We start from the raw sequence: 20,633 nt of genomic DNA, 5'->3' as shown, positions 1-20,633 counted from the left end.
AGTTGTTCTTTCACTGTACATTAAATTTGAATCTAAAATTTGGCTTTTGAATACTGTGTTAGAAAATGATCTTAAAAGCATTTTTAGAGGTAAGAGGGGGATTTAAAATGATTTCCTAAACTAGTACAACATTGTTGTGTTATCAACTATACTCCAATAAAAAATGAAAAAAAAATGATTTCCTAAATTCCCAGAGTGATGCTAACAATTTCAGAAAAGGTTGAATGCCTAAACATAGAATTTTACTCTAAGCAGAGGGAGAATGAGGAGTTTCCTGGAAGGGGGAGGAGAACAGTGGGGCAGGATTTGATTCTCTTTGTCATTGCAGCTGATCCAGATCAGCAAGGTAGGACCATCTGGAAGACCGTGAATTACAATAGCCATTAATCCTTGAGCAGTTGATGTATGGGGGACAGGGGCCAATATTTAAAGAACAGGCAAAACAGTTATACTTCACTATTAATAGAAAGTTAGCTCTTGAGGGCATATGGAATAGGAGACCCTTCCTTTAATATCAAGGAGAAGCTTTAACTAGGATCTAGAGTTTACACTGCAAAGAATAAAGGGGAGAGAAAATCACTTGGTGAGTTCTGCAACGATGCTGAGTTTATCTGAGAGAGAATGATTTAAATCAGAAAATATTTAATTGGCACTAATTGGCAGGTCCAAGATTTTACCTTTTGCTTTATATTGCTTTTTATTTTTCTTCACATTAATAAGATTCATGGGTCAAAAGAGAGTTTAATATAGTTATAAAGATATAAAGTTAATTGTTTCCACATCAAAATAATATCATATAGGTATTTTCACTCTGCTAGATTCTGTTGAATTCTGGTTAATTTGGTTTTGTATATATATTTATCAGATTATCAAGAATCAATATGTCTCATTTAAATTTACTCACATTTGTAGTTCGGACAATTTTGATTTTCATCCTTCCTTAAATGGAGAGAAGTTGGCCACCATTTTCTGTTAGAACAATCAAACGAAACTTTTGTTAAGTAATTGTTAAAATTATTAAAGTTCTATATCATAAGCCAGTCTCTTCTCCCTCACCTTAAATAATTCTACTTCCCTTAACCTTTTCATTGACACTTGTAAAATCTCCATTCATGTGGTGTTTCCCTCCATATTCTTAAATATTTCTTATTATGAAAAAGTCCAAACTTGCTGAAAGTCTAGTAAAAATCTAGTGAGCAGATTATGGAGATTTTATAAGAATGATAAATTTCAATTCAAACCTTTAAGTCAGTTTAATTGTTTTTAATCTTATTTGACTTAAAAGAAAACAAAACTAACTTACCAAGTATGTTTATCTTGTCTTGGAAGCAGAGTATTCAAAATCCATCCACCTGGTTGTGGCTGTTTATACTTCAGAGATGGTACAGGCTCACAAAAAAGCAGTAATTTTTTTCCTCTTTTTCTTTTTTTTTTTTTTTCTTTTGAGGAACGCTACCTTTAATTTGTATTTGTACTTATTTGAAAGTAGACTTTATGAAATTTGTTTGACTTCCTCTCATGACTCCTGTGGTTCTTTATTTAAATCTGTGGGTGCAATTTCAGGTTGTTTAAATCTATGGTTTCAATATCTGCATCCTTGAATTTTGTTGACGCCTTTGTTGATTTTTTTCTTCTTTGTATCCACAGATTCAACATCATTAACTTCTGAATATTCTTTATGAATCTTTCTAGGGATCTTTCATTGAATTCTTCATATCCCCAAATTTAGCATAAGTATCCTCCAAGTCCTTTTAACGTCTTTCTTATATTTTTCATGAAGGTTTTCTGAGCCCATCTTTGTGTTCTTCTTTCCCCCATTTAAAAACTTATTCCATTAATTCTTTGAATCCCCCTTTTCATATATTCAGTTTCAGACTACTAAAATTGTTCCATCAAATACTCTTTTGAATTACCATCCAAGGCCTACTTGCCCTTCTTGGCATCTTTCTTTGCATCCTTCTTGGCATCTTTCTTTTCTTTCTTGGCAGCATCTTTTGACTCACTATCTGCCTCACCGGGCTTTTCATCTTTCTTATCTTTTTTACTCTCCTTCTTCTTTGAATCTTTCTTGTCCTTTGATTCATCTCCTTTCTCGCCAGGTTTCTTTGAATCCTTGCTCCCTTTCTTATCCTTCTTTCCATCTTTCTTTTCACCTTCTGATTCTGTAATGGACTCCTTGCCCTTCTTTGAACCTTTCTTATCTTTTTTGGAATCTTTCTTTGCATCCCCTTTTTCACCTTCTAATTCTGTAGCAGACTCCCTGCCCTTCTTTGAACCTTTCTTATCTTTCTTTGAATCTTTCTTTGCATCTCCCTTTTCACTTTCTGTTTCTGTATCAGACTCCTTGCCCTTCTTTGAACCTTTCTTATCTTTTTTGGAATCTTTCTTTGCATCTCCTTTTTCACCTTCTAATTCTGTAGCAGACTCCCTGCCCTTCTTTGAACCTTTCTTATCTTTCTTTGAATCTTTCTTTGCATCTCCCTTTTCACCTTCTGTTTCTGTATCAGACTCCCTGCCCTTCTTTGAACCTTTCTTATCTTTCTTTGAATCTTTCTTTGCATCTCCCTTTTCACCTTCTGTTTCTGTATCAGACTCCTTGCCCTTCTTTGACCCTTTCTTATCTTTCTTTGAATCTTTCTTTGCATCTCCCTTTTCACCTTCTGTTTCTGTATCAGACTCCTTGCCCTTCTTTGACCCTTTCTTATCTTTCTTTGAATCTTTCTTTGCATCTCCCTTTTCACCTTCTAATTCTGTATCAGACTCCCTGCCCTTCTTTGAACCTTTCTTATCTTTCTTTGAATCTTTCTTTGCATCTCCCTTTTCACCTTCTGTTTCTGTATCAGACTCCTTGCCCTTCTTTGACCCTTTCTTATTTTTTTCAGAGTCTTGCTTTGCATCTCCTTTTTCACCTTCTGATTCTGTAGCTGAGTCGTTGTCCTTCTTTGAACCTATCTTGTATTTTTCAGAACCTTTTATTGCACCTGCTTTTTCATCTTCAGATTCTGTAACTGACTCCTTGCCCTTCTCTGAACCTTTTTTCTCTATTTTGACATCTTTCTTTGCATCTGCTTTCTCTTCTTTAGCTCCTGGTTCTTTCTCTGAACCTTTCCTAAGTTTTTCCTCTGAAACTGTGGACTCTGCTTCTGCATCTGATTTGTCCTTCTTGTCTTCCTTACTTTTCTTAATTATTGATGGAGATAAAGGTTTTGCTGCATCTTTAGCATCCTCCCTGGAGTGTCGAGCTGGTTTCTGTAGAGGCTGCCTCCTAGCAGCTAAATAAACAGATGGTCTCTCAGAAATTCTCATTAAAGAATGGTGCATCCATAATGGTGGTTTATGAGCTCCCCTTAATTTGTCTTCATCATATCTCTGAAATATTGGTTAGAATAATAATGAACAACTTGTGTGTGAGTTACACAGCCTTTATTACCAGATATTGAATACATTTAACTTGAACCATGAAAAGATTTTAGATTTTGATAAATAGTGGGTAAATGGTAGATTGCATAGTTTATTATGCTTTTTCAACTTTGTTCCTTTTTTGTATTAAAGGACAGCATGCCTCATTTAAGGCCTAATTTTAATTTAGAGGATCTTCATAATTCCCTCAAGATTTTATGTTAAAATTCTCACAGAACTTCACTGACTAATGACAAATCAGAACCTCTCTTCACAATCATGAGAGATTTAGGTTTTGTTTTTGTTTTTGTTTTTTTACTCTGTGTTCTTGAGATTTCTTGGAATGTCTTCCCCACCTTCCATTTCTGTGCTAACTCAGAAACTAATTATTCTCTAATATCTAAGAGTTTCATGTTCAGGCATATCCTGGTCTCTATTGTCATATTCAGAGTCTCTGGAATTTAGAATGCTACCTGTGGTTAAAAGTAAAAGCCTAATACTCCTCTGCCTGACAAGATATAATTTGAGTATCAGATAGGAAACTGCAGTAATGAAAACTATAACATTCAGTATACATTAGTTTGAGCAGAATGGTACATTCTGTTTTCAACTCCTAATCAAATATTTTTAAAAGCTTAATTGCAAAAATAGCAAATTTTGGAAAGAATGTTAATGGCTGTAAAAATAAATTTAATAAAGAAAGGAAAATGAAAAAAGGATGAGAAAACAGAAGAAACCTAGGTTACTACTGATTAAATATATTCCCTAAAATAAACAAGAGTTCATGATATGTTATTTTGTGAAAACTTTTCTTGGAACATTTTCATATTCCTTGATGATTCCAGAAACATTGGGAAATATTAATCTTCTAATACTCAAAATCTGGAATTCTATATTATAGGAAATGAGAAAGCATTGAAACTTCCTTAGTTTATAATGTAACTCCATGATTCTCATGAGGGTGTTTCTCCAACTGGGGAATATTTTCTGAATGTTCATACTAACTGTAGCCTTAGGATCTCCAGATTTCTGTGCTTCTTGGATACATATTTTCTATAATGTGGGATTGCTGAGCAAATATTTAATATGAAATAAGGGAGTAATTTTTATATACTGAAATGCAAATTAAATATATCTACTTTCTCCAAGTAGTAGAATTGAATTACCTTCAACTGTGCTGTATAATATGACATTTAAAGGCCACATGTGTGAACTGAATCAAATTGAATGTAAAATTCAACTGCTCAGTTGCAGTAGCCTCATTTCAAGTGTTCAGTAGCCATATTGGAATTGGAATGCAAAGATATAAAATACTTCCATCATCACAGAAATCCCATTGGTCAATGATGATCTGTAACATATATAGCTATACATGATTTCACAAGATTATTACCAGTAAAAGTATGTGATCTTTTCAAAACTCACAGGAACTGTTTTCTCTTGTAGTTGGGAAGGTTTTGATCTCCTTCTTGTTCCTGGCCGTGGTGGTTTGGGAAATACCAGGGCAAAATGTTGCTGATTCCATGATTTTTTACTTAATTCACTGACTAAAATAAGAAAACATTAAGCATACACTTCAGAATAAATAGAATTTTATCAGACCTAAAATGGCAGTAAGTTTCTCTTGCCCATTCTTTCCCATTGCCCAAGTACTGTCAAGAGGTTAATAATTCATAAATAAATTTGGTTTGGTTTAGAAAAAATAAAAAATAAATAAATAAAATGGCAGTAAGTAATCATATGTAAATTAATAAATAAATGATTCAAATTATGGCTTCATGTATTTGGTAATGTTTGAAATTCTGTACTATTAATATGAGAAAATAAAATTTTATTTTTTAAAATTTTAACTAGGTTTTTTTTTTTTTTTTTTTTTTTTTTTTTCTGTACGCGGGCCTCTCACTGTTGTGGCCTTTCCTGTTGCGGAGCATAGGCTCCGGTCGCGCAGGCTCAGCGGCCATGGCTTACGGGCCCAGCCGCTCCGCGGCATGTGGGATCTTCCCAGACCGGGGCACGAACCCGTGTCCCCTGCATCAACAGGCGGACTCTCAACCACTGCGCCACCAGGGAAGCCCTTAACTAGTTTTGTAGTTAATTATATAGTCATTGTGAAACTAATATAGTCTGTAATATAAATGGAAAAAAAACAGTTTTACTGTTTCCTTTTAATCTTTCTATCTCTTCCAATCTAGATTTTTCCTTTATACTCTTTTGGCTAGAATACAATTCTACTGAGAACAGAAATTATGGTAGCTACTTTTGTAACTCCCAAAGTACTTAGCACAGTTCCTATTTAAAATATTCAGTAAATATATGACTGAATATAAAGGCTAACACTTAAGATCCCCTTAGTTAGTAACCATATTCTAAGCTACAAGAGTAAATGTCATACACCCCAGAACCGCATTGTCATCGGTGGCATACTAATGAAGAAAATCGATAAATAAAGAGTACCTACAGAATTGTGATTGTGAGAGTCGAGTTACATAGAAACTATAATATAAATGGTTAAAAATATTTAGGTTACCAATAAGACCTGTGAGAGAGATATCCTCATCTATTTAAGTATGTACAAAAATGCTGTATATAAGAGAAAATAGACTTGTCCTGTGAGTCTCCTAAAGATAGAATCAGGATCAATGAGAAAATATGCAGAATGAAAGATATATTTAAGTTTAATATATGAGAGAAAATTGATTACTTGATATAAGAAGTCCTTCACCATCAGATTGACTGGCCTTGTCAAGTAATGAATTTTTTTGCCAATTATATGTCCGATATAGAATATCAGCAATGTAGCAGAAGACGTTCCTGACACAGGTAAGAAGTTATTTATCCATTTTTTTACACTGCCTTTCAACTGTAAGATTATCTAACTGTTTGAATTCTAACCTGTAAATATGTCCACCTTTATGTTGCTGAACATATTCACTTAATCTTCTGTGGATAGTAAGACAAAATATCTTTAGAAGGTATTCACTGAGCCCATGAGAAAGGTGCTTAGGAAAATTAAAAGCTGATTTTTAGTAATACTCCATGACAGCTGTTGTTTATTACTTATCCCTAAAATTAATCATACCTGTTTTAAAAAATTGAACTTTCTTACCTGGGATGTAATTATCACATGTCCCGAAGTTTATTTTTTGGCTATTAAAATAAGAGGGGAAAGTTTTAATTAATTTATACAAAATCACTCTATTTAACGATCATTACTGTACATAAACACTTGCCATGACCAACTAGAGAAATATTTTACATTCTTAGATCTCTATTATTATGTAAGATTACTTCATCCTAGAAAAATAGAAATGACCAAATATGTGTTTTTAACACAAACTTCAACATAACTAAAACAAGATGGATAAAAACATTTTTAAAAAAAGTCACCAGGACTTCCCTGGTGGCGCAGTGGTTGACAGTCTGCCTGCCAATGCAGGGGACACGGGTTCGAGCCCTGGTCTGGGAAGATCCCACATGCCGCGGAGCGACTAGGCCCGTAAGCCACAACTACTGAGCCTGCGTGTCTGGAGCTTGTGCTCCGCAACAAGAGAAGCCGCGACAGTGAGAGGCCCGCGCACCGCGATGAAGAGTGGCCCCCTGCAGTTGCTCACTGCAACTGGAGAAAGCCCATGCACAGAAAAGAAGACCCAGCACAGCCAAAAATAAATAAATAAATGAAATTAAAAAAAAAAAAAAAGAAAGTCACCAAAATGCATATCTGAAATATGGACATTTATGGGCTTTTTAATGACACCACGATTGAATTTTTCCCCACTTTATGCTCCAAATTCTCTTACAATTGAACTGTAAGACATTGTAAGAATTATAAGACATCATCTTAAAAACACTATGCCTAGGTGAGATCAGATCCTCAAAATAATCTCAGAATTTAACCAAATCCAAATCACTCAATGGCATGCATGTCTGTCTGTGAATGTGTGCATGTGTGTGTGTGTGTGTGTGTGTGTGTGTGTGTGTGTGTGTGTCAGTGTATATCACAAGCATTGATATGGATTTTGACTTTTTTTCTTCTCTAGGAAAATATGAGAAATAAAACTATGTTGCAAAGTAGTTTCTATTTACAAATTTCCATTTGTCTTAGTACTATATGAGCATGTTTATTCTCACAAAGGGGAGTTTTATATCTAATTCTTATTTATTTGTAATGGAGGCACATATTAAGATCTGTTAAATATTATTATACATCATCCCATTATATTACAGAAATAATGTCATTGTTGATCATGAGTGAGTTTGGGGCTTACACACACACGCATACACACACACATAAAAACACACATGCTCATAGAGTGATTTCCTTATTTTAACATTATATAAATATTAAGAATAAAGTGCAGTACAAAAATATCTTGGTACCTTCATTAAAATTTTTGTTCCCAGTAAAAAACCTGGCACATTTTTGCCACTCTACAAAATTTTGAATGAATTAATTGAATAAAATTCAGGATGTGTTGACTAATAAGTTACCTGGTCTAGTGATTTCTTAACTGAGGGCGTGTATTAAAATTACTCACCCTACTATATCTCTAGGTTTAAACCTAGCCAATCTACATTTATATACTGCTTAAGAAATTTTGATTTTCAACCATGATTATGAACTTCTCTTTTCTAAATGCTCTGAAAGAGGAACTATGTCATGAAACAATATTATTAAATTTGAGATTTAAAAAGTGGTACATAGGCATGGTCCATTAAGTTCTGTGTAAGCTCTGAGGAATATTCTTTGATCATAAAGCAATTCAATTAAAAATCAATAACAAAATTACAGTTGACCCTTGAACAGCAAGGGTTTGAACTTCATGGGTCCACTTATATGTGGATATTTTTCAGTAATACTACCATACTACAAGATCTGTGGTTGGTTGAATTCCTGAATGTAATACCGCAGATTTGGAGGGCCAACTATTAAGTTCTGTGTGGATTTTTGACTTTGTGGGAATTGGCTCCCCTACAGCCCATGTTATTCATGGGTCAACAGTATATTGAAAGTACATAAACATTTGAAACATAAACATCTTCTAAATAACCAGCGGTCAATTTACAATTCACACTTATGAAAAAGAAGCAAATGGACAATAATTTATAACAAAAATTGTGGAATACTGCAGACAGTACATAGAGAGAACTTTATAGCTTTAATGCATTTTATTAGAAAAAAGTTTAAAATCAATGTTGTAAATTTCTGCTTTAAAATTAGGAAAATATCATAATAAAGTTAAAGGGAGAAAATAATAAAGCTTAAGCAAGAAAAATCAGTGAAAGGGAAAACAAAATTAGAGCAAATATAACCCCACTTTTATCAGTGGAAAGATCACCCAGACAGAAAATCAATAAGGCAACACAGGCTTTAAGTGACACATTAGACCAGATGCACTTAATTGATATTTTTAGAGCATTCCATCCAAAAGCAGCAGAATACACATTCTTTTCAAATGCCTGTGGAACATTCTCTGGGATTGATCTCATGCTGGGCCCCAAAGTGAGCCTCAGTAAATTTAAGAAAATTGAAAACATATCAAGCATCTTTTCCAACGACAAGGCTATGAGATTAGAAGTCAACTAACAAGAAAAAAAAAAAAAAAACCTGTAAAAAACACAGATATGTGGAGGCTAAACAATGTGGATCATTGAAGAAATGAAAGAGGAAATAAAAAAAAATACCTAGAGACAAATGACAATGATAGCGCAATGACCCAAAACCTATGGGACACAGCAAAAGAAGTTCTAAGAGGGAAGTTGATAGCAATACAATCTTACCTCAGGAAACAAGGAAAATCTCAAACAATCTAACCTTACACCTAAAGCAACTAGAGAAAGAAGAACAAACAAAACCCAAAATGAGCAGAAGGAAAGAAATCATAAAGATCAGAGCAGAAATAAATGAAATAGAGATGAAGAAAATAGAAAAGATCAATGAAACTAAAAGCTGGTTCTTTGAGAAGATAAACAAAATTGATAAACCTTTAGTGAAGCTCATTAAGAAAAAAAGAAAGAGGGGTCAAGTCAATAAATCTAGAAATGAAAAATAGGAAGTTACAACTGACAGCACAGAAATACAAAGTATCGTAAGAGATTACTACAGCCACTATATTCCAATAAAATGGAAGACCTAGAAGAAATGGACATATTCTTCGAAAGGTATAGTCTCCCAAGACTAAACTAGGAATAAATAGAAAATATGAATAGACTGATCATAAGTATTGAAATTCAACAAAGTACAGGACCAGATGGCTTCACAGGCAAGTCTATCAAATATATAGAGAAGAGCTAAAACCTATCCTTCTCAACTCTTCCAAAAAACTGCAGAGGGAGGAGCACTCTCAAACTCATTCTGTGAAGCCACCATTGCCCTGATACCAAAACCAGACAAAGATACCACAAAAAAAAAAAAAAAAAAAAAGAGAAGAAAATTACAGGCCATCCACTGATGAACATAGATGCAAAAATCCTCAACAAAATACTAGCAAACAGAATCCAACAATGCATTAAAAGGATCATACACCACTACCAAGTGGGATTTATCCCAGGGATGCAAGGATTTTTCAGTATCCTCAAGTCAATCAATGTGATAACACTACATTAACAAGTTGAAGAATAAAAACCATATGATCATCTCAATAGATGCAGAAAAAGCTTTTGACAAAATTCAACACCAATTTATGATAAAAACTTTCCAGAAAGTGGGCAATGAGGGAACACACCTCAATATAATAAAGGCTATATATTACAAACATACAGCTAACATCATACTCAATAGTGGAAAGCTGAAAGCATTTACTCTAAGATCAGGAACAGGACAAGGATGTCCACTCTTACCATTTTTACTCAACATAGATTTGGAAGTCATAGCCACAGGAATCAGAGGGGAAAAAAAGAAATAAAAGGAATCCAAATTGGAAAAGAAGTAAAACTCTCTCTCTTTGCAGATGACATGGTACTATACATAGAAAATCCTAAAGATGCTACCAGTAAACTACTAGAGCTCATCAATGAATTTGCTAAAGTAGCAGGATATAAAATTAATACACAGAAATCTGTCGCATATCTATACACTAACAATGAAATATCAGAAAGAGAAATTAAAGAAACAATCCCATTTACCATAGCATCAAAAGAATAAAATATCTAGGAATAAACCTACATAAGGAGGCCAAAGACCTACACTCTGAAAACTATAAGCTGCTGCTGAAAGAAACTGAAGATGACACAAACAGATGGAAAGATGTTCCACGTTCTTGGACTGGAATAATCAATATTGTCAAAATAACTATATTGCTCAAGGCAATCTGAAGATTTATTGCAATCCCTATCAAATTACCAGGGGCATTTTTCACAGAACTAGAACAAAAAATTTTTTAATTTGTATGGAGACACAAAAGACCCTGAATAGCCAAGTCAATCTTTTTTTTTTTTTTTTTTTTGGCCACGCCACACAGCATGTGGGGTCTTAGTTCCGCCACCAGGGATCAAACCCATGCCCCCTGCATTGGAAGTGTGCATTATTTTCTTAACCACTGGACTGCCAGGGAAGTCCCAAAATCAATCTTGAGAAAGAAAAACATAGCTGTAGGAATCAGGCTCCCTGACTTCAGACTATACTACTAACCTATGGTAATCAAAACAATACAGTACTGGCACAAAAACAGAAATACAGATCAATGGAACAGAATAGAAAGCCCAGAAATAAACCCACGCACCTATGGTCAATTACTCTATGACAAAGGAGGGCATGACTATACAGTGGAGAAAAGACAGTCTCTTCAATAAATGGTACTGGGAAAACTAGACAGCTACATGTAAAATAATGAAGTTAAAACATTCTCTAACACCATACACAAGAACAAACTCAAAATGGACTACAAACCTAAATGTAAGACTGGATACTATAAAACTCTTAAAGGAAAACATAGGCAAAACACTCTTTGACATAAATGGTAGCAATATCTTTTTCAGTGCATCTCCTAGAGTAATGGAAATAAAAAGAATCAAATGGGACCTAATTAAACTCAAAAGCTTTTGCACAGTAAAGCAAACCATAAGCAAAAAGAAAAGACAACCCACAGAATGGGAGAAATATTTGCAAACATTGTGACCAAGAAGAGATTAATCTCCAAAATTTACAAACAGCACATGCAGCTCAATATCAAAAAAAAAGAAACAACCCAATCAAAAAGTGGACAGAAGACCTAAATAGACATTTCTCTGAAGAAGACATACAGATGGCCAAGAGGGACGTGAAAATATGCTCAACATCACTAATTAGTAGAGAAATGAGAAATGCAAATCAAAACTACAATGGGATATCACCTCACACCAGTCAGAATGGCCATCATCAAAAAGTCTACAAACAATAAATGCTGGATAGAGTGTGGAGAAAAGGGAACCCTCCTACCATGTTAGTGGGAATATAAATTGGTATAGCCACTATGGAGAACAGTATGGAGGTTCCTGAAAAAACTAAAAATAGAGCTACCATATGATCCAGAGTCCCACTCCTGGGCATATATCTGGAGAAAAGCATGGTTCAAAAGGATACATGCACCCTAGTGTTCATTGCAGCACTGTTTATAATAGGCAAGACATGGAAGCAACCTAAATGTCTATTGACAGATTAATGGATAAGAAGATGTGGTACACATATGCAGTGGAATATTACTCAGCCATTAAAGAGAATAAAATTATGCCATTTGCAGGAACATGGATGGACCTGGAGATTATCATACTAAGTGAAGTAAATCAGACAGAAAAAGACAAATATCATATGATACCACTTATATGTGGAATCTAAAAAAAAAAATGAAAAAAATGAACTTATTTACAAAACAGAAACAGACACACAGACATAGTAAACAAACTTATGGTTACCAGAAAGGAAAGGTGAGACATATGGATAAATTGGGAGTTTGGAATTGACATATACACACTACTATATTTAAAAGTAGATAACCAAGAAGGACCTACTGTGTAGCACAGGGAACCATGCTCAATATTCTGTAATAACCTAAATGGGATAAGAATTTGAAAAAGAATAGATATATGTATATGTATAACTGAATCACTTTGCTGTACACCTGAAATTAACACAATGTTGTAAATCAGCTATACTCCAATATAAAATAAAAATTTTAAAAAACCAAATTAGAGCAAATATAAAAATCCAAAATTTGTTTTTGAAAAGATTATTAACATTTATTAACTTTTAGGATTCCCTGGTGGTGCAGTGGTTGAGAGTCCGCCTGCTGATGCAGGGGACGCGGGTTCGTGCCCTGGTCTGGGAGGATCCCGCATGCCGCAGAGCAGCTGGGCCCGTGGGCCATGGCTGCTGGGCCTGCGCGTCCGGAGCCTGTGCTCCGCAGCGGGAGAGGCTGCGGCGGTGAAAGGCCCGCGTATCGCAAAAAAATTTATTAACTTTTAGAAAAACTGATGAAGAAAAACAGAGAGAACACACAAATTACCAATATCTGGAGAGATGAAGCCTTTGTAATTATATAGATTTTAAAGGATAATGAGGAATATCAGTAACAATTTTATTGTAATAAACTGAGCAACTCAAGTGAAATAGATGAGCTCCTTGTAAAACTCAGTTTATTTACCAATACTGACACAAGATGAAACAACAAAAATGTGAAGAGCCCTATAATTATTAAATAAATTTAATTCACTATCAAAAACCTTCCCAGAAAAGAAGGCACAGGCCCATGGAGTTTTATTGATAAATCAAATTAAAAACTTAAGGGAAAATACTAACAACTCTACACAAGTTTTTCAGAAACAAGAGGAAGCAGGAAGATATTTAAACTCATTTTTGAGATCAATATAAGTAACCCTGTCACCAAAATGTCTCAAGGACATTACCAGAAATGTATATTATAGACTAATGCCATGCATTAACATAGATGCAAAAATTCCTTAACAATTTATTAATTATTCTTGCTGAACAATCTATAAAAAGGCTAACATATCATGATCATTGAGGTTTACTCTCTGCAATGTAACCTAGTTAGTTTAATATGAATTAATCGTTGTAATCACTCCAAATAACATATAAGAAATTCATCTGATTATCTCAAGTATGCAGAAGTAGTTTTGAAAAAGAGTAACATTCATTCATAATTAAAAACTCTGGGGGCTTCCCTGGTGGCACAGTGGTTGAGTGTCCGCCTGCCGATGGAGGGGACGCGGGTTCGTGCCCCGGTCCGGGAGGATCCCACATGCCGCGGAGCGGCTGGGCCCGTGAGCCATGGCCGCTGAGCCTGCGCGTCCAGAGCCTGTGCTCCGCGGTGGGGGAGGCCACAACAGTGAGAGGCCCGCATATTGCAAAAAAAAAAACCAAAAAAGCAAAACTCTGATAAAACTAGGAATAGAAGGCATCTTCCTCAAATAGATAAAATGAGTCCTGACAATAGTTATTATTAAAATCAAATTAATTAATGGTGGAATATTGACTGTCTTTCCTCTATAAACTATAAACAAGGCATGGACGCTCACTTCCTTCAGCATTGTAATCCAGATGCTGTATTGTTCCATAAGGCAATAAAAGCATTAAAATGGAAAGGAAGAAGTAAAATTGGACTTTATTCACAGAGGGCATTGTTTAGTAAGTAGAATATCTAATGACACCTAAAAAATAATTTAGAGATATTTTTTGAACATAATAAGATCATATGATACAAGGTCTAATTATATCAACTAATTATATTTCTATAACTAGAAAAGTTGGGCATATAAATTTAAGAAAACAATATAATAGTATAATTTGTAATAACAAAAATTATTTTAAAATAATTTTATTGAAATATATGTGAGACCTGTATAAGAGAACTAAAGAAAAACAAATTCCTCAGGGAAATTAAAGATGAAAGGGAAAAAATATATATATACACACACACACACATATACACACACACACACACACATATATATATCTGATTAGAAGTAAAAGAACCCTTTAAACCCACTAGAATAGCTAAAGTTAAGGATTAATGACACCAGTCATCAGCTACAATATAGAGCATCTGACATGTTCAGCATCAGTGGTGGATGTACAAATGGTACAACCACTTTGGAATACCACTTGATTTTTTTTTTTAATTTTTTCTTTACTTTTTTTTTGATATGGACCATTTTTAAAGTCTTTATTGAATTTGTTACAACATTACTTCTGTTTTATGCCTTGGTTTTTTGGCCGCAAGACATGTGGGATCTTAGCTCCCTGACCAGGGATCGAACCCGCACCCCCGGCATTGGAAGGTGAAGTTTTAACCACTGGACCATCAGGCAAGTCCCTTGATTTTTTAAAAATAAAGTTAAACATACACATGTTCTGTGTATGGTTCAGCATTTCCACTAGTAGGTTACCCAAGAGAAATCTCCAAAAAACTTGGGAAAAATGTTTATAGCAACTTTATTCATAATAACCCAAAACTAAAGTAACCCATAATAATCCAAAACTAAAGTGATCAACAGGAGAATGGATAAACTAAGTATGGTATATTCATGTAATGGAATACTACTCAGCCATGTAAAGGAACATATTACTGATGTATGCAACATGGAAACATGGATGAATCCAAAAAAATATATTATACTGAAAGAAAAAAATCCAGAAACCCAAAAGCATATAAGTTATGATTTAATTTGTGTTAATTTCAAGAATAGGCAAGATTTTCCATGGTAACTTAGCAGCCATTTGTGGGGGAGAGGCAGAATGGACTGACTGGAAACTGGCAAAATGTAACTTAATGGTGTGGTTGAAAATTCTTATGTTTCTTAAGGTTGGTTAGGTTAGAGTTAGTGACAATTCAATACATTTAGTTTTATTTTTACTGAGAAGAATTTATAGGACCCCTAAAATAGCAATGATCCAAATACCATAGTTCTCACTCTCTATATAAATTTACGTATGTCATAAGCAGTTAAATCAATTTAATCTTTTAGGGCTGGAGAGAATTTTTCCATTCTTTCCCCTAAGTCTAGTTCTGCTGGTGAGAGCATCTCTCGCCTTGCCTCTCTGGGACAGTCAAGAAATTTTCTAGACCAGGATGCATTCAGATTCAATTCTTGAAGTTTCTTATGAAAAAAATACGATCTCTCAGTGTATGTTTTATTGGTTTTTATTTGAAAACTATTTTTATGTGAATATAAATTTACTTCTATCCTTTTTAAAATGTCCCTCAAAAGTGTGAAGATGGTCTAATTTAATTACTTACTCTAAAAAGAAGAAGAAACACAACAATTAAGTCAAACGGTTGTTATTTTGTGATATGCCTAGTTTTTTAATTAAGGTCTTGGAATACACACACACACACACACACACACACACACACACATACACACACACACAATAACTAATACTTCATCTTAACTAAGATTAAATGGAACACAGAAGCCACAAATCTGCCTTCGCTTCAGGTCCACATATCTAAACATTCCAAAATCAGTCTCAGTGTCCGTCAGCTTTTTAATGTAAAGAAGATACACATTGTCAGCCTTGTGGAATGTAATATTACAGATTACAGTAATGTACATTACATTGTAATGTTACACGTGTACAATATAGTAATTCACAGTTTTAAAGGTTATGCTCCATTTATAGGTATTATAAAATATTGGCTATATTCCCTGTGTTGTACAATATATCCTTGTAGCTTAATTTATACATAATAGTTTGTACCCCTCTCTGCACTGGTAATCACAAGTTTGTTCTCTATATCTGTTAGTCTGTTTCTTTTTTGCTATATTCACTAGTTTGTTTTATTTTTTAGATTCTATATGTAAGTGATATCATACAGTGTTTATCTTTCTCTGTGTGACTTATTTCACTTAACATAATACTCTTCAAGTCCATCTATGTTGTTGCAAATGGCACAATTTTATTCTTTTTTATGGCTGAGCAGTATTCTATTTCATATATATCCCAATATATCCTGACAACCGGCTCTGGATTTTGGGATTCTGTGTCAGATGCACAGTAAATAAGGCCACAAAGGACTTAGCAGAAAGTTTTCCAGGGACGGACTGGGGCCTGAGTCATTGTTGTATTGCTAGAGGGGTCTCGATGTAAAGGCAAAGGTCAAGAGCCACATGGGTATTTTCTTGCTGAGGGATGGCTCTATGTGTAGTATCCTGAGATTTCCTGTCTTTTTCTAACATTTTCTAGAGCAGTGTTTCTCAACCTGAGTGTATTTTGAATCTCCTCCCCCAGGGGATATTGTGCAACGTCTGAGATATTTTTGATTGTCACAGTTGTGTGCATGTGTGTGTGTGTGTGCGTACGCATGTGTGCACACATACTTGCTGATACTGACATCTAGTACGTAGGGAACCACAAATGCTACTAAACATCTTATAATGCACAGGACCCCCATTCCTTCCTGCCCCCCACCCCGTCCTCAACTCCAATAAAGAGTTATCCCCCCTAAAATGTCAATAGTGCCAAGGTTAGTAAACCCCGTTTTATATCAAGGTGAAACCCTAGGCCAAGATAGTAAGAGAGGACTTATTAATGCAGCACAGGGGAGAGAAAGATAAAATGTACAGTGGATATGAGATCTGGAAGCTAATGCTGGAAGTTTTTAAAGTTCAGATTTTTAGATACCTATCTGATGCCAAATCTTTGGGCAAACCTCTTGCACTTCCCTCAGATGTCTTAGACCTATTCAGTATTAATAATGGAAGGATTGAGTTGACTGACACTACTTGAATTGAAGACAAAGGCAAGAAGAGGTGAAACTCTTGAGTTGGGTTGTTGCGATTTGGATGAACAAAGGTATTAAAGAAGATTAATTGGGCAGGGGGTGTACTGAGCTCAAAGAGGAGAATTTTCTTTATCAGGTACAAAGTTGGTAGTCATGGCACAGAAATGTAAGTCTAATATTAAGTTCCTATCATTGTTAGAAAAGTTCAGAGGAAAGACAAGCAGAAAATTATTTTCTGCATCTCAAATTCTCTGTTAAGAGAATGGGAAGTTGCCACTTGAGCCTAAGGAAATATGATAATTAAGGATTTTTATGTGGGCTTCATTGGCTAACAATGAGGCCATTTGATTATGAATTCAACCGCACTTTTATTCTACAATAGCACAAGAGTTTGGGGATTACAGTAGAAAACAACATAAAGAAATAGTCATAAAACCAAAAATAGGTTTTTAACCATTATGGTGAAGTTCTTTGAAAGCTACACAATCCTCATGATAGTAGTAATGAAATCAATATTTTATTGTGCTTAAACATTTTAAAGTAAGTACAATATGATGTTATTCTGTCATGGTGTATTCCCAAGCAGAGATTACTGTGTAATAGTGAGCAAGTCACTCAACATCTAAAGTAATCAGGACAAATACAGTCAAACATTTTACTAAAGATTGTCCTTTAAAGTAGTGATTGTATTATAATGAGGTAGGCACAGGGAAGCCTGTTTTATTTTCAAGATTTGTGTTTTATCTTTTCTTTAACAGTAGTGTCCAAAGAAAACCCAGTTACACTTTCCTTTATATTTCCAGAGTTACATGCCTTTGCCTTTGTTCCGTGTCTTCACAGTAAAATGGTATACATAATTGAAAGGTTTTATTTTCCTACCTCACTTTAACGCAAGATAAATTAAGAATATGGACACTATTATCATCAAACTTCCCATGTCTGCATAGTCTGCTTTTCATTGCAAAGTACTTTTGCATACTCAGTATTTCTCAAGAAGATACAATTAGTGTTTAGTTGTTCTTCTTTGTGTTGGGCTGCCCCACTTACTACCAAAGGTTTAACACCCTTGACCCATGCTGTCTAAAGTTCAGCAGCACTCCTTAGTCACTGTGACAAAAAAAATGTTCTTATAAATTTCCAAATGGCCTCTAAGGAGATGATAGTTATCTGAATGTCAATCATGAATTCTTTCATTCTATATGATCCAAAATACAATATGATAAAAAAAGGAAGAATCACATGGAAAAAGAATTATCCATAGCCATGTATATATTTTACCCAAGTGAATGAAATAGTTAAGTCTTGGATCAGAACAACTTATGATATTGCTTGAGAAGATAAGTGTCTGTTAAACACACACTCTCTTGTTTGTCGGTGACGTAATAATAATATAACAAACATCTCTTTACATTAAAGAGAATAAATGTAAAGTTAACTAGAGCATTTCAGTTATTTTAAAACATAAAATTTGACAAGAGGACTTACAATCTTGGTACAGACATTTCCCCCACCTATGATTTGCCAGGACTTAAGCACTGTGAGTTCAAATTAGTGATGTTGAGAGGTGACATCATAAAGAGGCCAAGACCACTGAGAGTTAAAGGGGAAAACAGGAAGAGCCACTATTACTTGTGTTTTCCACTATTACTTGTGTTTTATGTTCTCTAATATTCAGTCTAATATTGGTGTTTACTTTCATTCATTATTACTGACTAAATACAACTGGTAGTTTCAAAATAACCAATTGATTTTACATCTTAATAAACAGATTGTTTCAATTTTTTATATAGTTTTAATTTATTGATGAAAAGGATGAATCTAAACATTTATCTACTAAGCTTGATTGTAATCCTAACTTCCCTGACATTCATGTATCTTTTGTTAAATCATTTGCATAACTTAACATTGCCTTTTCCCATTGTAACCTTATGGGCTGCTCATAGATACAAGGTTTTAAAGAAGGCTAGGTGATTATTAAAATTACCAACTTACTGACAGAGCTGAGTTAGATAATTTTAATTCTGCCTACCACTCCACCCCACTAATAGATGAATAAAAATACTACTAGTGGGGCTTCCCTGGTGGCGCAGTGATTGAGAGTTCGCCTGCCGATGCAGGGGACACGGGTTCGTGCCCCGGTCTGGGAAGATCCCACATGCCGCGGAGCGGCTGGGCCCGTGGACCCGTGGGCCACGGCCGCTGAGCCTGCGCGTCTGGAGCCTGTGCTCCGCAACGCGAGAGGCCACAATAGCGGGAGGCCACAACAGGGAGAGGCCCGCGTACCGAAAAAAAAAAAAAAAAATACTACTAGAGTAATATTTGAAAATGTTGCCATTATTTAGCTCCTTTTGGGGAATTTCAACTGACGTTTTTTTCCCCTAAAGAGTAGTTTGTTTGTTTTTTTTAAATTTTCTTGAAGTTTAGTTGATGTACAATGTTGTGTTAATTTCTGCTATACAACAAAGTGATTCAGTTATACATATGTATATCCTTTTTCACATTCTTTTCCATTATGGTTTATCACAAAATATTGAATGTAGTTTCCTGTGCTATACAGTAAAACCTTGTTTTTTATCCATCCTATATATAATAGCTTGAATCTGCTAATCCCAAACTCCCAATCCTTCCCTCCCCCATCCCCCTTGGCAACCACAAGTCTGCTGTCTATATCTTTGAGTCTGTTTCTGTTTCATAGATAAGTTCATTTGTGGCGTATTTTAGATTCCACATATAAGTGGTATCATATAGTATTTGTCTCTCTCTTTCTGACTTAACTTCACTTAATATGATCATCTCTAGGTTCATCCATGTTGCTGCAAATGGCATTATTTCAGTCTTTTTATGGCTGAGTAATATTCCATTGTGTGTGTATGTATATCACATCTTCTTTATACATTCATCTGTTGATGGACATTTAGGTTGTTTCCATGTCTTGACTATTATAAATAGTGCTGCTATGAACATAGGGGTGCATGTATCTTTTTGAATTATAGTTTTGTCTGAATATATGTCCAAAAGTGGAATTGCTAGATCATATGGAAACTCTATTTTTAGTTTTTTGAGGAACCTCCATACTGTTCTCCATAGTGGCTGCAACAATTTACATTCCCACCAACGGTACAGGAGGGTTCTCTTTACTCCACATCCCCTCCAACATCACAGCCTCACACCATACACAAAAATAAACTCAAAATGGCTTAAAGACTTAAATATAAGACATGACACCATAAAACTCCTAGAAGAGAACATAGGCAAAACATTCTCTGGCATAAATTGAGCCAGTGTTTTCTTAGGTCAGTCTCTCAAGGCAATAGAAATAAAAGCAGTGATAAACAAATGGAACCTAATCAAACTTAGATTTTGCACAGCAAAGGAAACCATAAACAAAACAAAAAGACAGCCTATGGACTGGGAGAAAATATTTGCAAATGATGTGACTGTTAAGGGCTTAATTTTCAAAATATACAAACAGCTCATACAACTCAATAACAACAGCAAAAACAACAACAACAACAA

The 20,633-nt window shown here is 34.7% G+C and overlaps 1 protein-coding gene across 1 annotated transcript; it reads right to left on the bottom strand.

Annotated features, from left to right (window-relative positions):
* Positions 1-1,744: 1,744 nt before the first annotated feature.
* Positions 1,745-18,619, bottom strand: CYLC2 (cylicin 2). The gene is made up of 5 exons (XM_073805683.1): positions 18,603-18,619; positions 6,506-6,546; positions 4,825-4,946; positions 2,970-3,369; positions 1,745-2,801 (listed from the first exon to the last, which is right to left on the bottom strand). Exons 1-5 carry the CDS (start codon positions 18,617-18,619, stop codon positions 1,924-1,926), a joined length of 1,458 nt encoding a protein of 485 aa, XP_073661784.1. The 3' UTR covers positions 1,745-1,923.
* Between the last annotated feature and the right edge of the window lie 2,014 nt (positions 18,620-20,633).

The sequence above is a fragment of the Tursiops truncatus genome, chromosome 6 (genome assembly GCF_011762595.2).
Source record: "Tursiops truncatus isolate mTurTru1 chromosome 6, mTurTru1.mat.Y, whole genome shotgun sequence".
Lineage (NCBI taxonomy): Eukaryota > Metazoa > Chordata > Mammalia > Artiodactyla > Delphinidae > Tursiops > Tursiops truncatus.
Note: the sequence above shows the minus strand (reverse complement) of the source record. Positions and strands in the feature narration are given on the sequence as shown.